Source organism: Triturus cristatus, chromosome 10 (assembly GCF_964204655.1).
Source record: "Triturus cristatus chromosome 10, aTriCri1.1, whole genome shotgun sequence".
NCBI classification, from domain to species: domain Eukaryota; kingdom Metazoa; phylum Chordata; class Amphibia; order Caudata; family Salamandridae; genus Triturus; species Triturus cristatus.
In genome coordinates, this window is record NC_140593.1 from 304353591 (window position 1) to 304370236 (window position 16646).

Below are 16646 nucleotides of genomic sequence, written 5' to 3' on the forward strand. Positions count from 1 at the left end.
ACCATCCACTCCGGCTCCCAAACCGACCCCTGCCCACACCACATCTTCAACAAAGCCGACTCCATCATCGCACCCCAACTCCGGAACATCATCAACAGCTCCTTCGCATCCGCCACCTTCCCAGAGAGCTGGAAACACGCCGAGCTCAGCGCCCTCCTGAAGAAACCCACCGCGGACCCCACGGACCTCAAGAACTTCCGCCCCATCTCGCTCCTCCCCTTTCCGGCCAAAGTCATCGAGAAGATCGTCAACAAACAACTGTCCGCCTTCCTCAAGACCAACGGATCCCTCGACCCCTCGCAGTCCGGCTTCCGAGCAAACCACAGCACCGAGACCGCCCTCATCGCAGCCACCGACGACATCAGGTCCCTGCTCGACAACGGGGAAACAGCTGCCCTCATCCTCCTGGACCTCTCGGCAGCCTTCGATACTGTATGCCACCGCACCCTGATACAGCGCCTCAGCAACATCGGAATCCAAGGAAAGGCCTTGAAATGGATCATCTCGTTCCTCACCGGCAGAACCCAGAGAGTCCGCCTTCCCCGTTCCGGTCCGTGGCCACCGAAGTCATCTGCGGCGTCCTGCAAGGATCCTCGCTCAGCCCCACCCTCTTCAACGTCTACATGAGCCCCCTCGCAGCCATCGCACGCCAACACAACCTCAACATCATCTCCTACGCCGACGACACCCAGATGATCCTCTCCCTCACCAACGACCCCGCCACAGCCAGAGCCAACCTCCAGGAAGGAATTAAAGACGTAGCGGAATGGATGAAGCTCAGCCGGCTGAAACTGAACTCAGATAAGACGGAAGTCCTCATCCTGGGAACATCCCCCTCCGCCTGGGACGACTCCTGGTGGCCTCCTGCCCTGGGCTCCGCTCCAAAGCCAACGGACCATGCTCGCAACCTGGGCTTCATCCTGGACTCCTCCCTCACGATGACCAAGCAAGTCAACGCCGTCTCGTCATCCTGCTTCAACACCCTGCGCATGCTCCGAAAGATCTTCCGGTGGATCCCCACAGACACCAGGAAAACGGTCACACAGGCCCTCGTCACCAGCCGACTGGACTACGGAAACACCCTCTACGCTGGAACCACAGCCAAACTACAGAAAAGACTCCAGCGCATACAGAACGCCTCTGCACGACTTATCCTGGACACCCCCCGCTTCAGCCACATCTCTCCCCAGCTGAGAGACCTGCACTGGCTCCCCATCAGCAAGAGGATCACGTTCAGACTCCTCACCCACGCACACAAGGCTCTCCATGACATGGGACCCACATACCTCAACAACCGCCTCACATTCTACACACCCACCCGCCACCTCCGCTCCGCCAGCCTCGCCCTTGCCACCGTCCCGCGCATCCGCAAGACCACCGCCGGAGGAAGATCCTTCTCCTACCTGGCGGCCAAGACATGGAACTCCCTCCCCACCCACCTACGACTGACTCAGAACCATCTCTCCTTCAGGAAACAGCTCAAGACCTGGCTCTTCGAGCAGTAGTGGATCCCCCTCCCCCCAGCGCCTTGAGACCCTACGGGTGAGTAGCGCGCTTTACAAATTCCTTGATTGATTGATTGATTGATTGATTGATTGATTGATTGACAATGATTAATAAGTGTCACACACAACTGAAGAAGGAGATCCACACCAGTTTATAAAAATAGCAAGCACCTTCATAAATGTTTAGGCATCAGAGAAAAATCATTCAGGTAAGTATGTTTTCAAATATGAATTCTTTTCAGTTCAAAAAGTGCACACAATGCAGTTTTTGAGTTCTGCAATGTTATCCTACGGAAGGAAGAAAAAGTTCTGAAAACAGGTTATTGTACAGCGACTAACGGGGCCAATCTCCAGGAGTTAAGGTGAGTGGTGGGCAAGGTCCAAGGCAACATCAACAGTACACCACCAGTGGCATGAGGGCAGCTGGGTGCAGGGTGCAAGACAGTGTCTGGAGCCCAATGTTATTCCACAGAGATCTGTCTCTGCGAAAAGAGGCTGCAGTCTCTGGATAGAAGGCCAGTCAGACTGAACCAACTGGGAGCACAGGTCTCACGATATTCGGGATGTAGGGACACCTTTTGTGCTCTTCTCCACTGCCTAGTGACAACGGGTGTGGTAGTGTCCTTAGGCGTCAGTCGCGGTAGAGGGGACCTGCATGCAGAGGCTGCAGGTGACGTCGAAGGGTCCATGAGTGGTGAAAGCAGGATGGACTCAGACTCAGGAAGGCTGGCGGACCTTGATGACAACATTGGCCCACTTAGACTTGGGCTTGAAGCGACTGGAGCAGTGGTGACTTCAGGTGTTGGGTTTTGGCAGTTCGGGAGGCCTCAGAGTCCTTTATTTTGGAGTTGCTGCGAGATGCAGGGAACAGGTCCACTGTCCCACACGAGGTCTTGGTTCTTAATCATAGGCAGGCAGTCATCCCAAGTTTCTGGAGTCAACAGCAGCAGGACAAGTCGACTTTGAGGCAGTTTTCGAAGAGTGATGCAGCCAGGCCGGTGGGGCTGGTAACAGATGGTTCTTTTCTTCTCTCTGTTTTTGTGGCTCTATGATATCCTCTCTCTTTTTAGGTCATCGGTATCTGCTTCTCTGGTGCCAGGGAGTGTTCTAAATATTGAATTTAGGGGTGTTAGAGGAGTGTAGGGTAGTAGCCTATGGGAAGTGGGCATAACCCTGTCCCAGAATTCCTACATATGCCATCACAAAGATGGCTACTTCTGAAAAATCGTGTCTACCTCAGTGCAGCCCACCTTAAGGGTGGCACTAGCCTGGAGGTGGCCGCCTACCTGACTAGCTAATTTTCCTGCCTGACCAGGTGTCAAGGGGGTCCTGGACAAAGGGGGGCAGCTCCCTCTCCTGTGAGGGGTGCCAGACTCGCATTCCAAAGGCGGCAGCTCTTTGAAGCTTGCCGGCCTGGGAAGTCTAATCATCAGGTCACCTTGTGGGAGGGGGTGTTACACCTTCTTCCCGGACAGGCATTTGTTCTGGCAGAGGCTCTCACCCTAGGAGGTCAGAACAGTGTCTGGGGTGGCAGGATGGCAATAACCATTCAGTGAGCACACCAGAAGCTGGTCAGTTTTCTGGGGCGGCCTCTAAAGTGCCCTCTGGGTGCATGTGTTGGTAAATCCAACACTGGAATCAGTGTGGGTTTATCAATACGAGATGCTTGATACCAAACATCCCTATTTTCAGTGAATCCTTCATGTAGCTGGGGAACTCGTTTTCACCAGTGTCCAGCACATGTTTTAAAATGGCTTCCCTGTCCACTTGCACTTGCAGTAATAGGACTGACCAGCACAGGGGTATATCTGGTCATGCAGGTATGCCATCACATGTAATATTCAGCTGTCAGGCCTGCTGTAGGGGTGACTTGCAAAAATTACATTCAGTGCTAGTGGACATGGCACACAGGGATGTGTTGCATGTTGTGTTTTCACTTTTGTCAACACCAAGACATGCAGCCTGCAATGGCAGCCTTGCATGTGCTTGGTGAAGGATTCCTTAGGGTAGCACAATTCATGCTGCTTGCCTGAGGAACCTCCTTTAGTACTTCAGTCCGTAGGTGCAAGGAGGACCATTTACTAGGGATTTACAGAGGGTGATAAAGGTTTTGCCAATTGGGGGAAACAATTGAGCATTTTTAGGTAAAGAACACTAGTACTGGGGACCTGGTTAGCAAGAACCCACTGTACTTCAGTGAAAGTTGCATCAAATACCAGGCAAAAAGTGTGAGGGGGTGCTGCAACAAGCACCCACATCCCTACAGGTGGCCACTGGAATTTTGTCTGAGGTCCATTGTGTCCCCCACTAAAAGTCACTTCCAGAGATGCCACAGTCCAGAATCATATAAAAATATTTTTTTTGCATTCAGAGTGATTTCTTACCGCTATTAAAAACCCAACAAATGAACAAATATATAAATAAATAGTCGTAATGATAAAGGGAAGGTAGGAGAAATTACTTAACTTGCCTTCACATATGACGCCATCTAACAGCTATAATCGCTTTCAAGTATCTCAGAATGCGCATATATTGATCCATTATTATATTCAGACCATTATTTCTTTTTGATTAACTTCAGTGGGTGGAAAGACAAAACCAGTGTTTTCAATGCTATGGGACAAAGGCCCTCCCTCAGGAACTTAAGTGGTTTGTCTTGACATCGAGCCAGGGCAAAAAACTATAAAGTTGTGGCCTTAGTCTGTTTTTAAACTAATCTATATATGGTCTGAATCAAGTAGCAGTTAATGTTTAAGACTGATGCCTTCCTTCCCTCTTTTTGTACTTATTTTCTGTCATAAATGTTCACAAATCTTATTTGGAGACCAAAGAAAGAGGAAACCTTAACAGCCTAACAAAAGTCTGCATTTAACGGGGAACAAACTAAATAAAATATCACTTTTAAGCGAAAGAAATCCATCCCGGCTATTACAAATGATCTTCACGTCACCTTTAAAGGAAATATATGATCTATATTATGAACTTTATTGCGTGCATTTGAATTTGGTTTTGGCAAAATAAGAATTCACAAAACCACTGAAATGAAAAGTGGATTTTAATAAATCACCTGCTTCATAACTGGCTACAGGTTTGGGCCATGTGTACGCCTGGAATACTAAGTCATTGTCCGTGCTCCTTTTTCACTTTTACAATGGGCTTAAAGAGCAACCTGAGTTTTAGTTGTGAAACATATAAGCAAAAAACGTCATCAGTGAGATAACGTGTATTTGCAAAGCGCACCTTCGCCCAAGGGTATCTTGGTGCTTAATAGCAGATGTTTATTGTTACCCAACTCTTTGTTACTCATTTTATCGACCTCAGATAGATGAAAGGCTGAGTGGACCTTCCAGGATTTTAACCTGTGTCCAATCGGGCAAACACAGGCCCCTACAGTGGAGGCATCAGTCCACTAAGCCACCAGACCTGGTCAGATGCGCGGTGACATATTTTCTGACATTCAAAATGCACACACAGCTTGCTAAAAATGGTACATTTAGCGCATGTCAGAATCCATAAAGCATTGTGCAGCACACACTGCGCTCCTGTTATGGTGTGCAAAAGTAGTGCTTCTGGGTGGTAACTGCCATGTATGCACCAATGCTTGCATTTCCTCTCTTGTGACAGGAAGATATGAGGCCGCACCATGGACAGCTTCCCTAGCTCGTGGCAGAGCCCATCGGCGGCTTTGTTCTTTGCTTGCACTTGCAGTGTCTAAAGTGCAAGCATTTACCTTGGAATGTCTCAAAGGCAAAGCATGAAAAGCTAAGGCAATCACTGCCCACCTTCTGCAGTCCGTGCTTTCTGCAAGTCATGCACTGCCTCGAAGAAATCCCGAGTTAACTATATGAGCTTTAGACATTGCCTGAGCACAAATAGGCTCAGCAGTTGTTCTTGCTATGGCCCCTGGTGTAGGGGAAGCCTAGATACACCCCAGAGACAAATATCATCCCTGTGTGCACTGACTCAGCCCTGTCCACCAACTCTCATGCACTGCATTGTCATTGGCGAGCTGATTACCCCTTTATGTGCCATATAAATGCACGTCTACAATGTGCAAAGTGCCCATCATAGACCTGCCACTGTCTCTTTGTGGAAGGGGCTCCTTAACCCTATCGTGGAAAAGCTACAAAATGTGAAACCAATTCTTGCGTTTCAGCAAAAGCAATATATAAGAAACATTTCAATGTTCTGATCATCCCACCCTATGATGTCCCCGGAAGTCTGTCATCCTCACTTCCACCCCAGAATGCAGGCGCTTTTTTCAATTGTACATTGTAGTGCAGTCTTTGGTTGTATTGCACAGTGTCGAGGTCGATAGTTTTGAGCTCACATAATAGCACATCCACTGCATTACTTGCCACAGTATTATCATGATAAGTATAAATTTACTTTTCTTACCTATTTATTATGCAATGGAAAGATTAGGTTGATGTACACGATGCAATACAACTATGATGCAATATAAAACATGCTAAAGAGGGGGTGTTGCATCTTCCAACCCACTTTCTGGCCCTCACCTTCTCCGCACACCACACATTCTTCCACATTTGTTATAGACTCCCAGTGAGGGTCAGTACTTGGTTCTCCCTCATGTAAGTCAGTGCGAGTAGTACAAGGAGATTGATTTAGCAAGGAGACAGGGGTTGCTTAAGACACACCATGTGCCCTTTGACATGCTAGAATTTGCTCCTTGGTCCACCTGTAGTCTCTCAGCATCCCCTTATCTGCTGAGAGGGGTTAGAGGGGGGACAAAGGGTGACACTTCCATAAAGTAAACTGTGTTGTTTAATCCCCGTTTCCTTCCTCTTTCTAACTCTGTCTTCAGGGCCCCAGACACCAGGGATAACAAGAACCGTGTCAAAGATGCCAGAGGGTAAGCCAGGGTAGCAGCTTCTACCCCTGCAACCTCAAGACAAGCTTGATAGCTCTTTTACCGATTCTGGGAACTACTGACATTTGCCAAATCCAAATGTAGGAACAAACATAAATAGTATTGATTTCTGCCTCTATCAAAAAATGTAAAAAGCTTAATATATCAGAAAAAAATTCATAAAAACGATTAAAATCAAATTAAATCACATCTCAGAGTGTTTATCTAAGGCAAGTATGGGCTTGAGGCTTATGCTTTTTTCTGGTACTGTTAACGCCTCTGCTTTTCTTGGTTGCAGATGTTGCAGTGGGCGCCCCCTTTGCAGGAGAGGAACGAAGGGGCAAAGTATTTATTTACAATGGTGGTAAAAAAGGGTTAAGTGAGAGGCCTTCCCAGGTGCTGAGTGGGCTATGGGCCTCGCAATCTATACCTGCAGGATTTGGATTCACCCTCAGAGGAGATTCAGACATCGACAACAATGAATATCCAGGTATTGATTTTTGGAGGTGGTGGGTTAGGCAAGGCGGAAAAATTGAATTTAAGGAATCACATATGACCTATTGTGGTAACGAAAATATTTTGTAGTAATGCTGTGTATATTTGCAGAAAATTAAACCTAAAAAAAAATCCTTAGATTGTGCACTTGCAGCATTGCTTTCGGGGAGTTCTGTTAAGACCGTGCCATTTTCCTTCATGAGCAGTTTCCAGAAAGTATGAATTGAATGCTTCATAGCCTCCATGATAAATCCAAACTGTTGTACTCTGCTCTTAACAGCATTGTATGCTGGTACTTGAAGTCACGACATTCCATTTGGAACATTTCTGAGGCAGAGTGAACAGAATGCTCTCGCCACGAGACCAGGGGTGCAACCTGAATGTGCGCATGAGCAGCTGACCCCACTTAACCAGATTAGCTAACGATCTGGATGTATGGCAAGTGTGGCATTAGCAGCACTCGCTTCTCCGCCTAGTCCTAATTTATGTGTCTGATAATGCTTTCAGCTCTTGAGTATGAACTCTCTTTGGACCATTGAACTAAAACTCATAATTATGGCACTGCCATTGGCAACCAAGACCTGGAGGTTTAGCCAATAGACAGGATTTTCCCTCAAGAGAGCTGACACGTCATTGCACTCAACTTAGTTCTTCATACTGAACGCGCACTTCAGGTAATTCATGCATATATCAAGGTCAAGCATGTCAGGTTACATTGACTCTCTCTCTTACCATATCAGATGTCATAGAGGGAGAGGGAATGATTTCTCAGTTACAGTAAATTGATAGTGTAAAGGAAAATATAAGTTTTAACCTCTTTATTCCACATTAAGTTATGGTATACAGCTACAATGCTCTCTATTCCTCTTTCATCACATCAGAGGTTGCTTGTGTCTTATGATGTTGTTTATTAGAATAGTTGGGTATAAAATTAATCTCTACACTTGATTAAACTGTGGATTGTAAAAGTCAAGCGCTTCCACAGCATCATCTGGCTTGCTATGTAAGCAAGAGTTGTAGTGCTAAAAGGATCTGTTTGGCTCCAAGTCCTAGGAACTAGTATTTTGTTGATTTGTGCTAACCATTCACAATTGTCTAGCTTCTTTATCTTTTTGGTGTATTGTGACCACAGATTGGGTCTGTTAGTTGTAGTATTTCTGTGTTAGAACGACGCTCCTACATATACTGTCAATAAAATCGAGGTTTAGTTGGGGGCAGGGGATGGGATAATTTGATTGAGAAGAGACCCCATGGATGGTGAAAATGTTAGAGATGCTAGTCAGCCTATTTTTCAGGTAAATGACTGGGTGGCTGACTGAGTAGAACATTTCCATGGCAGAAAATACCCAGCAGGGTCCCTTGTCACTGCCAGGTGGGGATTCTTATTTTACCTATGCCACCCCCCCATCACAGAGTTAGTTTATAGTTTGGGGATGTGTTATTACAAAGCTACATCAGCGGGTAAATGTGCCTACAAGGGATTTTCTTCCTTTTGTTCAATTTAATATCAATAAGCAAACAATGGTCATAAGCTCTATCCAGTAACTTACTTCAAGTTATTTCAGAAGTTAAATTGACTTATTTCAATTTCACATTGGTGTAAGCTTTTTGAAACATAAATTTATAATGAAAAACGTTTAAGAGGGTACAAAGAACTGTTACATATATAAATATACATCAACACATAGTGACTGAGATTCAAGAATTATTTGTTGTTATAAGCATCTCATTGTCACTAATGTGGCCATCTATTTCAAACAATATGTACAAAAGAAAATTACGACTGATTAAACAGAAAACAAATACTCAAGTCAATAATACACAAAGAAAATAGGTGTAGTTGTCGACGTTTCGGTCTAGGTATGAAGACATCTGTAAGACCATCTTCAGGACTATAATTTCATATGTTGAATGACCCTGAAAAGACTACATAGGTGACTTGAGAATGTAGTCTAGTTCATAAAATCGTGTACTCGACGTCAAAGAAATAGCTAGTAAATAGCTTGTGATATTCCAAGGAGGTCCCGAAAATGTGCAACACAGAGGTGCTTAAGATCCTCCAGCGGTCCACACGGACAAACTAGTTCAAGTACCGGCAACGCCGATCACTTAGTATAAATTTAGAGAACGGGCTCTGCTCCGTACAACGGTCTGCTGTCTCAACAGTTGGAATCTACAAAGCTACAGCACACAAAGCAAATTCAGGTCTTGGTGTCACTGTGAATGTTCTTTAATTCAAGTCTAATCTATTCCATTTCACTCAAAGTCTCTGAATAGGTCAGTATTTCCATACTTAACAACTTTCATCGCAGATTTAGGGCAATAGGGAGGACCCTTGTGAGCAATAGATACATCTTGTTGCAGTCGGATTGATTTAAGAGCTGCACATCGACTCATTATTAATGAATATGTTTTTTGCAGAATGCACTCTGCAAGTGAATAACCTCAAGGCACTCTACATTCTACAATATCTACAAAGGGTAGTATTGGTTAGATTGGGAGAACATCACCCCATATGTGCATTAAAAATCAATATATATTGTTGGTGCCCCTCAAGGTTCAAAATTACACTCCACTACCTAAGGTGTAGTTCACTATGGTTAAAAAACCAAGTGAAAATTTCGAAAACTAGAGGTGAACCTCGGCACTCAATTGAGTTTGATTTTAAGTTTTACAGACCAATTTTTATTATATTCAACAAGTACAAATTTTACATTTCTTTACGAATATTCGTGTAGTAACGAGCCGTTACTACGCGAATATTTGTCATTTTCAGGGGCATACTAAAAGCCCGAATGCTGCTACCAAAATTCAACAAAAACCTTTTCTTCTGGGGAGTAAAATAGTAAAGAAAAACAACAAATATCTAAAGAGCTCGCTGACTACTCTGTTAAGCCTTGAAAAAGTTTCATGGAAACGAAACATGTGTCGGCTGCCGGTCATTGCTGAAGTGAAAAAACTACCAGCTCATCATTGTTTGAATATAGATGGCCTGTTTTTGATATCCTATTGTATTTGAAAGATATGCCCAGTATACTGAACGTAAAGAAATGTAAAATTTGTACTTGTTGAATATAATAAAAATTGCACTCTACATTCTATACAGAGAGCATTTGTCCATTAATGGGGTGGATTGCACCAAGACGCCTCGGCAATAGTGCGCTTTATAAATATTCAGTCAGTCATTGTATTTGAGTCAAGTTTTGCTATTTTCCAAATCTGAGATGCCATTTTAAATTACGCTACTTAAAATCACTAACACAACTTACAAACTTTAACATTTAATGTGCCCGTTAAGAATCTATTGTAGATTCGCAGAACAATGGCTAAATGGGGTGAATGAGCTATTTTTATTTGTTATTGATTCTCAATTGATATTCAAGTTCTGTAAAATATGAAGCTTTTCCAAAATAGTATATCTTTCCCTTTTCCCTTTTCCAACAGCAACTGTATCACACATTTGTTTTGATTCTCCACAAAATCCTCATTTTTAATTACCTCAAAAGATCTTGTTAACGAATGCGCAGGTTGGATACATCAACAAGGTTTGTCTTGGTCAAAAATGTTACCATCTGACTTAGTCTTTTAAGTCCCAACCCACCATAGGCGTACAGTTCTAAAGCCCCAGGACCACAGAGGAGGCACTGAGAGATGCTCACGGGGTCACAGAGAGGCTAACAGCAAGTTGCCATTGATCAGCTGGGAACTATGAGTATCAGACCATTTGCCAATTGCTCTCTCCTTGTAGTCAATCGGGAGGTCAGCCAGCTGACCCTTGGAGTCCACTTATTTGCCCTGGGTTCAAGAGGGAGCAAATGCAGTCCGTCATGGTGCCTCTCAGGTCAAAGACAGCATGTCCAGTCCACTTCTGATCTTCCACAGGTCCAGAAAGGGTTCTGCCATGGGTGCCTGTCGGTGTCACATTTAAGCGTAACACCAGCTAGTGTGTGGAGGTGTCTCTTAGCCCCTCCCCCAACCGATGGGGAAAACGTTCCTAGGCCCTGACCTACCTACATTTGCAGTATAGCCTGTTTGCCTTATTGCAAACAGGCCCAAAATGCAATGTATCAGGGCTAGACGACAAGCTCAACGTGACGGCTCAAGTCAATGCAGTGTGCACCTCCTGTTCCCACATCCTTTGCATGCTGCAAAAGATCTTCAAATGGTTGCCTCACGAAAATACTCTTCACCAGCAGGATGGGCTACAGCGACACGCTCTGTGCTGTTATCTCCAAACAACTTGTACACAGACTCCAGACCAGCCACAACACTCATACTCAATTTCCCAAATTGCACCCACATCACACCGCACTTCAGAAAACTTCGCTAGCTACCCATTCAAAAGTGCAGCCAATTCAAATTTCTCAGGTACACAATCAAAGCCCTACACAACACAGGACCAGAATATCTGAATAGACACATTCACTTTCAGCAACTTCCCCATATACCTAGGGCCCGATTCACAAAGGCAATCTGAGACAAATCTGAGATCATTTGCACTCCCCTCAGTGTTGAGCAGTCCATGATTTACTCTCCCCTCAATGTTGACTGTAGTGTCACACTGCAGTCAATACTGAGGGGAGCGCAAATCATGGACTGCATGTACCATGATGCAAAGGAGAAAACTTTTCTGGGGTATGATGTAGTGTCTGGCCACATTCTTTTCCCTGCCCAAACTAATTTTCATGACCTCCTCTACCATTTATCACACATTCCAAATGTCCCTTTTTATAAAAAATTGTATTCCGGCCAATTGATTACACTTCATCCGACCCGAGAGAACGGCTGGAGCCAAAGAATACGGCCTGGGTGCAGAGAGTTTGGCCCGGGTGCGAAGATACCAGCCCGTTTACAGACATAAAGATACGACTCGTAAATGACCCCTGTTAATACCAAATGCCGTAAAGTTAGACTGTTATCTCAGATTGCCTTTGTGAATAGGGTCCGCAGGCGCTGCACTCTAACTTCACACTCTACCCACATCCGCAAAAGCAAAACTGGAGGCCGCCTATTCTGTTACATCAAACCCAAGACATGGAACAACCGTCCTCAACACATCAGAGCCTTCTCCACACTTCTTGAGCTTTGCAAGAAGCTGATGACCTAGCTCTTCTTTTAAGCACCTGGGGTACCACACACCTATACAACTGCCCACACATATTGATAACCTCTTGAGTGATTAATGCGCTATATAAATCAACATGACATAAAAAAACATAACAACATTTTCATCATGTCAGAAGTGTACGGCCACATGTACACTTGGGCTCTGAGGTCTGACAATGTGTAGGGCGGAGTAATAAGTTAATCCTAGTGTCCTCCCACATCTAATACCAAAACCCTGTATGAGGCGGGCCCTGTTCCCTCAACAAATCCAGAGACAGGAGTCTGGTAGGACACAAGCAGTGTCGTTCAGCAACCAGACAGTGGATACACAAGAACTGCCTTGACATCCTAGTTTCTCCCGTTCAAGTGTGCCCCAAATGTTACATGGTGCTCAACAGACCTGTCAAGCAGCATTTAATACTGCAGTGTCAATAGGAATGCCCACAGCCCCACTCCCTGCCTGTTCTATGAATTTCAGAGCAGTTTTCACTGTCATTTCAGGTCAGCATCGTATTTGCTATGGGGAGGCATTTCTCACCTTTTTCACTCCTATTAAAAGATGAGCACCGGTTAAGAGCTGGCAGAGATGTATATTAATTAGCCTTCTGACACTTCAGGAGGGTAACAGGCAACTTTGTAAAAGTTACTTTTCCTCAATATGTATTACAAATATGACTTCACAATTGAATTGGATTTTAATAGCTATTTTAAAAAGTGGTTCAATTATTTTTCCAGCTTGTTTCAATCTGAGTTAAAGTATTAGTATTTTAATCTGGTTTTATACATAGGAAACTGTGAAAGTAATGTTTAGGGCTTTGTCCCACTATCATACACCCTAGCTTGTGGGCTACAAGTCTTACATAGGGTTACTCACTAATAGAAACACAAACACATACATTCACAGCACTCATTACCAAACATTCATACACGCATGCACCAAATATTAATTTTAAAAAAAAACACACACACAGTTCCCTGCAGCTCTGCCTCGGAGGTTCCAGGAGGCTTGGGGGAAGGCAGCAGTCCCACCGTCATGACAGAGGTGCATGGGGTCAGTGAGACTGCTGACCGCACCCCTCTCTGTGATGAAGTATCACTGATTGACACTCGACCCTGGGCGCTCCTGGGCTTAAAATTGAAGCGCCCAGGTGCGAGGCAATTCGTGACGCCACCCCTCATCACTAAGGGGAGGGCCTCAGGGACCTTTGCTGAGCTGAGGAGGTCATTCCACAGGAGCTGTGACTTCCTCAGCCCAGCAAAGTTCAGCTCAGGCAGCCAGGAGCCTGCACATTTAACGCATTTCTGGCTCCTGGCTACCTGACCTGAAAATGAACAGTGTCTGTAAGGCTGACCTTTGTTCAGCCTGACAGACACTGTTTGTGAGGGGCAAAATGGGGGGCATGGCCCCTCAACCCCAATGGACCGGCTGCTTCTAGTTTTGCAACTGAAATGCGGACACAAAACGTTCACATTTTACCACCTACTCCAAATAGTTGGTAACCCATTCGCAAATTTTGTGAATGTGTGTAAAATCATTTTTTAAGAGCAGGCAGTGGCCCCACGTACTACTGCCTACTCTTGTTTTTTTTAAACACATCTTGTTTTCCTTTAAAGAAAAAGGAGAACATTTAAAAAAAAAAAAAGAATTGCTTTATCTGAAAGCAATCACAGATAAGGTGGTCTACTGACCCCAGTAGGCCAATATTCCTGTGATTTAAGTGATTCCCAATGGGTTATAAACCGAGACCTATTCATATATTCATGAGGTAGGTCTATTTGCGACCCACTGAGTATCGCAAAATGTGCCAAAGGCACATTTGCACATTTGTGTTTGCGATTACCAAATAGCAAATCGCAAAAATCCGCTATTTGGTAATCGCAAACTATTACTTTTGTACATGTGGCCCTAACTCTCTTATGTTCCCTGCCTCTTCCTTCACTGTGTCCTACTCTCAATCTCTCATTTATTCACTCTCTCAATAATTGCAACACTGTTCTGTAAGTGGAAGTTTTTTTGCAAATATGTCCTTACCACTTTTAAACATTGCAATGACTATAAATTACCATTCTGGTCAGCTGCCGTCATAGGATTGTTAAAACACATTTCTTCCTATCCTGTCTGCACCATATTCTTTTCGAGTTGTTAATAATCCCCAAAATAGAATATGCCTCTGTGAAAAGTCAGAGCAAACAAAGGTAACTGGAGGCAACCTACATTACATGTTCTTTTGCAAAAATGCAGGCCTCCTACTCAGAATGATTAATTCCCAAGAGACAGAGTGGGGCTGTTTTATGTCTGCGGCACAGGTTCACCTTCTATAGTTTCATTAATGTGCTTTGACATTTAGCCACGAAAACCCGAGGAGCGCGCTGCCCTTTGCCTTGTACTCTGTATGCTTTCTCCATTGCTGTGCGCCTTCCAGGTAATGGCCGCCCTCCAGCAGCATGTACTGCCTGGATGTATAATGCCACGTGGATGTGATGGCTGCCACTCCCACTTCCCACGTGAATCCACCTACAAGGATAATCGCAATGCCTGAAAGCAAATATATTGAAAACAAAATAAATGCTGAAATTAAAAATCCTAAAATCTACTTGTTATCACGTAAACCAGAAAATGCAATCCGAAAATCCTTAAAAGATTTGAAGAAACACATTTAATAAACCAATGCTAAATCTAAGCCGAGCACTCTACCTACACCCTGAGTTCACCAAAAAAAGCTGTACAAAATGTTAATGGATATGACCATTTTTGTAGTTGAATAAAGTCTAGTAACGCTGTGGCAGACGGCAAATGGTGGCATTGGAGGGTTAGATATCTGATCGGAACAAAGGGTTCCTAGCTGAACCGCTAGGACAAGCAGGGACAGAAACACGGACTCCTTCCTAGTCAGTGAACTGTTACAGTTTGATTGGCTCCTTATGCGTTAAAACGTTCCCTACATAAGGGTTTACTAACATTGCTTTTAGGAATAATAGGTAGATGCTCTCTATATGGCCTAGATGAGTTCTATATCAACTTGATATAGAGAGGTGAAATCTAATTCGTCGTGTTGTTTTTTTTGTGCCAAATTCACGTTGCTTTTAGCAACTCGAGGTATGCCAATATAAGCAGGCAGGTCTGCACATACATTGAGTCTAATCTGTGTACATAGGTACGTGAATTTGTGTTGCCTGTGTACATGGCTTTGTATATATGTGAATAAGTACTTACCTGCTGTGCTTGCATGGACACCTGTTATGTGCATGTTCCCTAGTATCTGTTTACCTTTCTAGCCATGTACTGTACAAATGTCATACGTATTGGCTTCGTCAATGTACCTTGCTTCTAAATTTACCTTCTGGTGCTAAAATATTGTGTGTTTTTATTCCGTGAGTGAGACTGGCATTCCCTATGAGACCATTTTTCAGTCAAGTAATTTATATCAAGCTAAAAAAAACACTGGCACCTAAATTAATCAACATTTGCCACCAAGTTTAAAACATGGCCACAGAAATGTCTGCATCTGTAATAATCCCATAATGCATTCTGCTCCCACTGTACACTTAAAACATGAGAGGAAAGCAGGGTGGAGAAACACTTACTTTTGGTGAAGCTCAGTTTATGTTAACTCCTGCCCTGAAAATGGTGATGGAAGATGTTCCTATTTAAGAAAAACCTTTTTAGTGATTATTGTGCCTCACTGTATATGCCATGCCCCGTTTCGCGTGAAGCATTTAATGGACAAAATTGCCAGTAATGCAATGATCGTCGTTTCATTTCATTCATAAAATATGACCTCTATGACGAGTAAATGATAGGTACAATTGATTTAAATAGCATGTGTCTTCTATAAATTGATCTCTAGTGACTCTAAGCACATAGCAAATGAGATCATCAGGCCTGTTTTACTCTGTAATCCAATAAACATACGTAAGCCTATTAAAACATTACTCTTTTTAACAGCTCCATCTGTTAAAATGTGCTTCTGAGAATCGAGCGAAGGAAACTCAATCTGAGTTGTAAGTCTGTAGCTTATATTAAAATGTACAGAATAAATAAATCCTGAGCCAACATAATTCATCTGAGGGATATGTATCTGTCCTCATTTTATAACAGGGCAAATCTGTTCATACTTGACTGTTTTATATAGAACACATTTAATTGGATATCATGTGCTTTGTGGTTTCTCTTCCTCACCTACTCAGAGTACATTTATGATGTATACTGATTTATGGAAGGAATTAGTAACTTCATCACAGTTAAACATACAGTGAGGTAATAAAGGTTACCTGCTAAAAACACGTTTTGAAAATCCAGTAGGTTGTTGTAGCCTATTAAAATAATAGGATTGTCCAAGCACTTGTTGTAAAAAACAAGTTTTATTGTTGCTTATAACTGAAGTGCCTTTTCAGTCACTATGTGTAGAAGCAACATGTTGTCAATCTTGGAACAGTAAAACTATGTACAGTACCATTTCAGGATGGCCTCCCAGTGAACATCACACTGTTTGGACATTTTGGAATGGTGTTATTCTTAGTGTGTCATAGGTGTACCAATGCAGGATAGCCTGTGTGTTGCTTCTATATATGGCAGCCATCTTAGAAAAGTAAAACAATAATGCTCTTTGGGCAATACCATTACTAGATGGTTACCAAGTTTAGAAGCAGAGGAACATATAAAATGGAAA

General features: G+C 43.7%; 1 protein-coding gene across 1 annotated transcript in view; it reads left to right on the plus strand.

Annotated features, from left to right (window-relative positions):
* ITGA8 (integrin subunit alpha 8) overlaps positions 1–16646 on the plus strand; it is a 652632-nt gene that overhangs the window by 282701 nt on the left and 353285 nt on the right. Inside the window, exon 13 of the mRNA XM_085631247.1 lies at positions 6674–6865. Within this exon, the coding sequence (XP_085487373.1) occupies positions 6674–6865 (192 nt within the window). The remainder of the gene's footprint in view (positions 1–6673; positions 6866–16646) is intronic.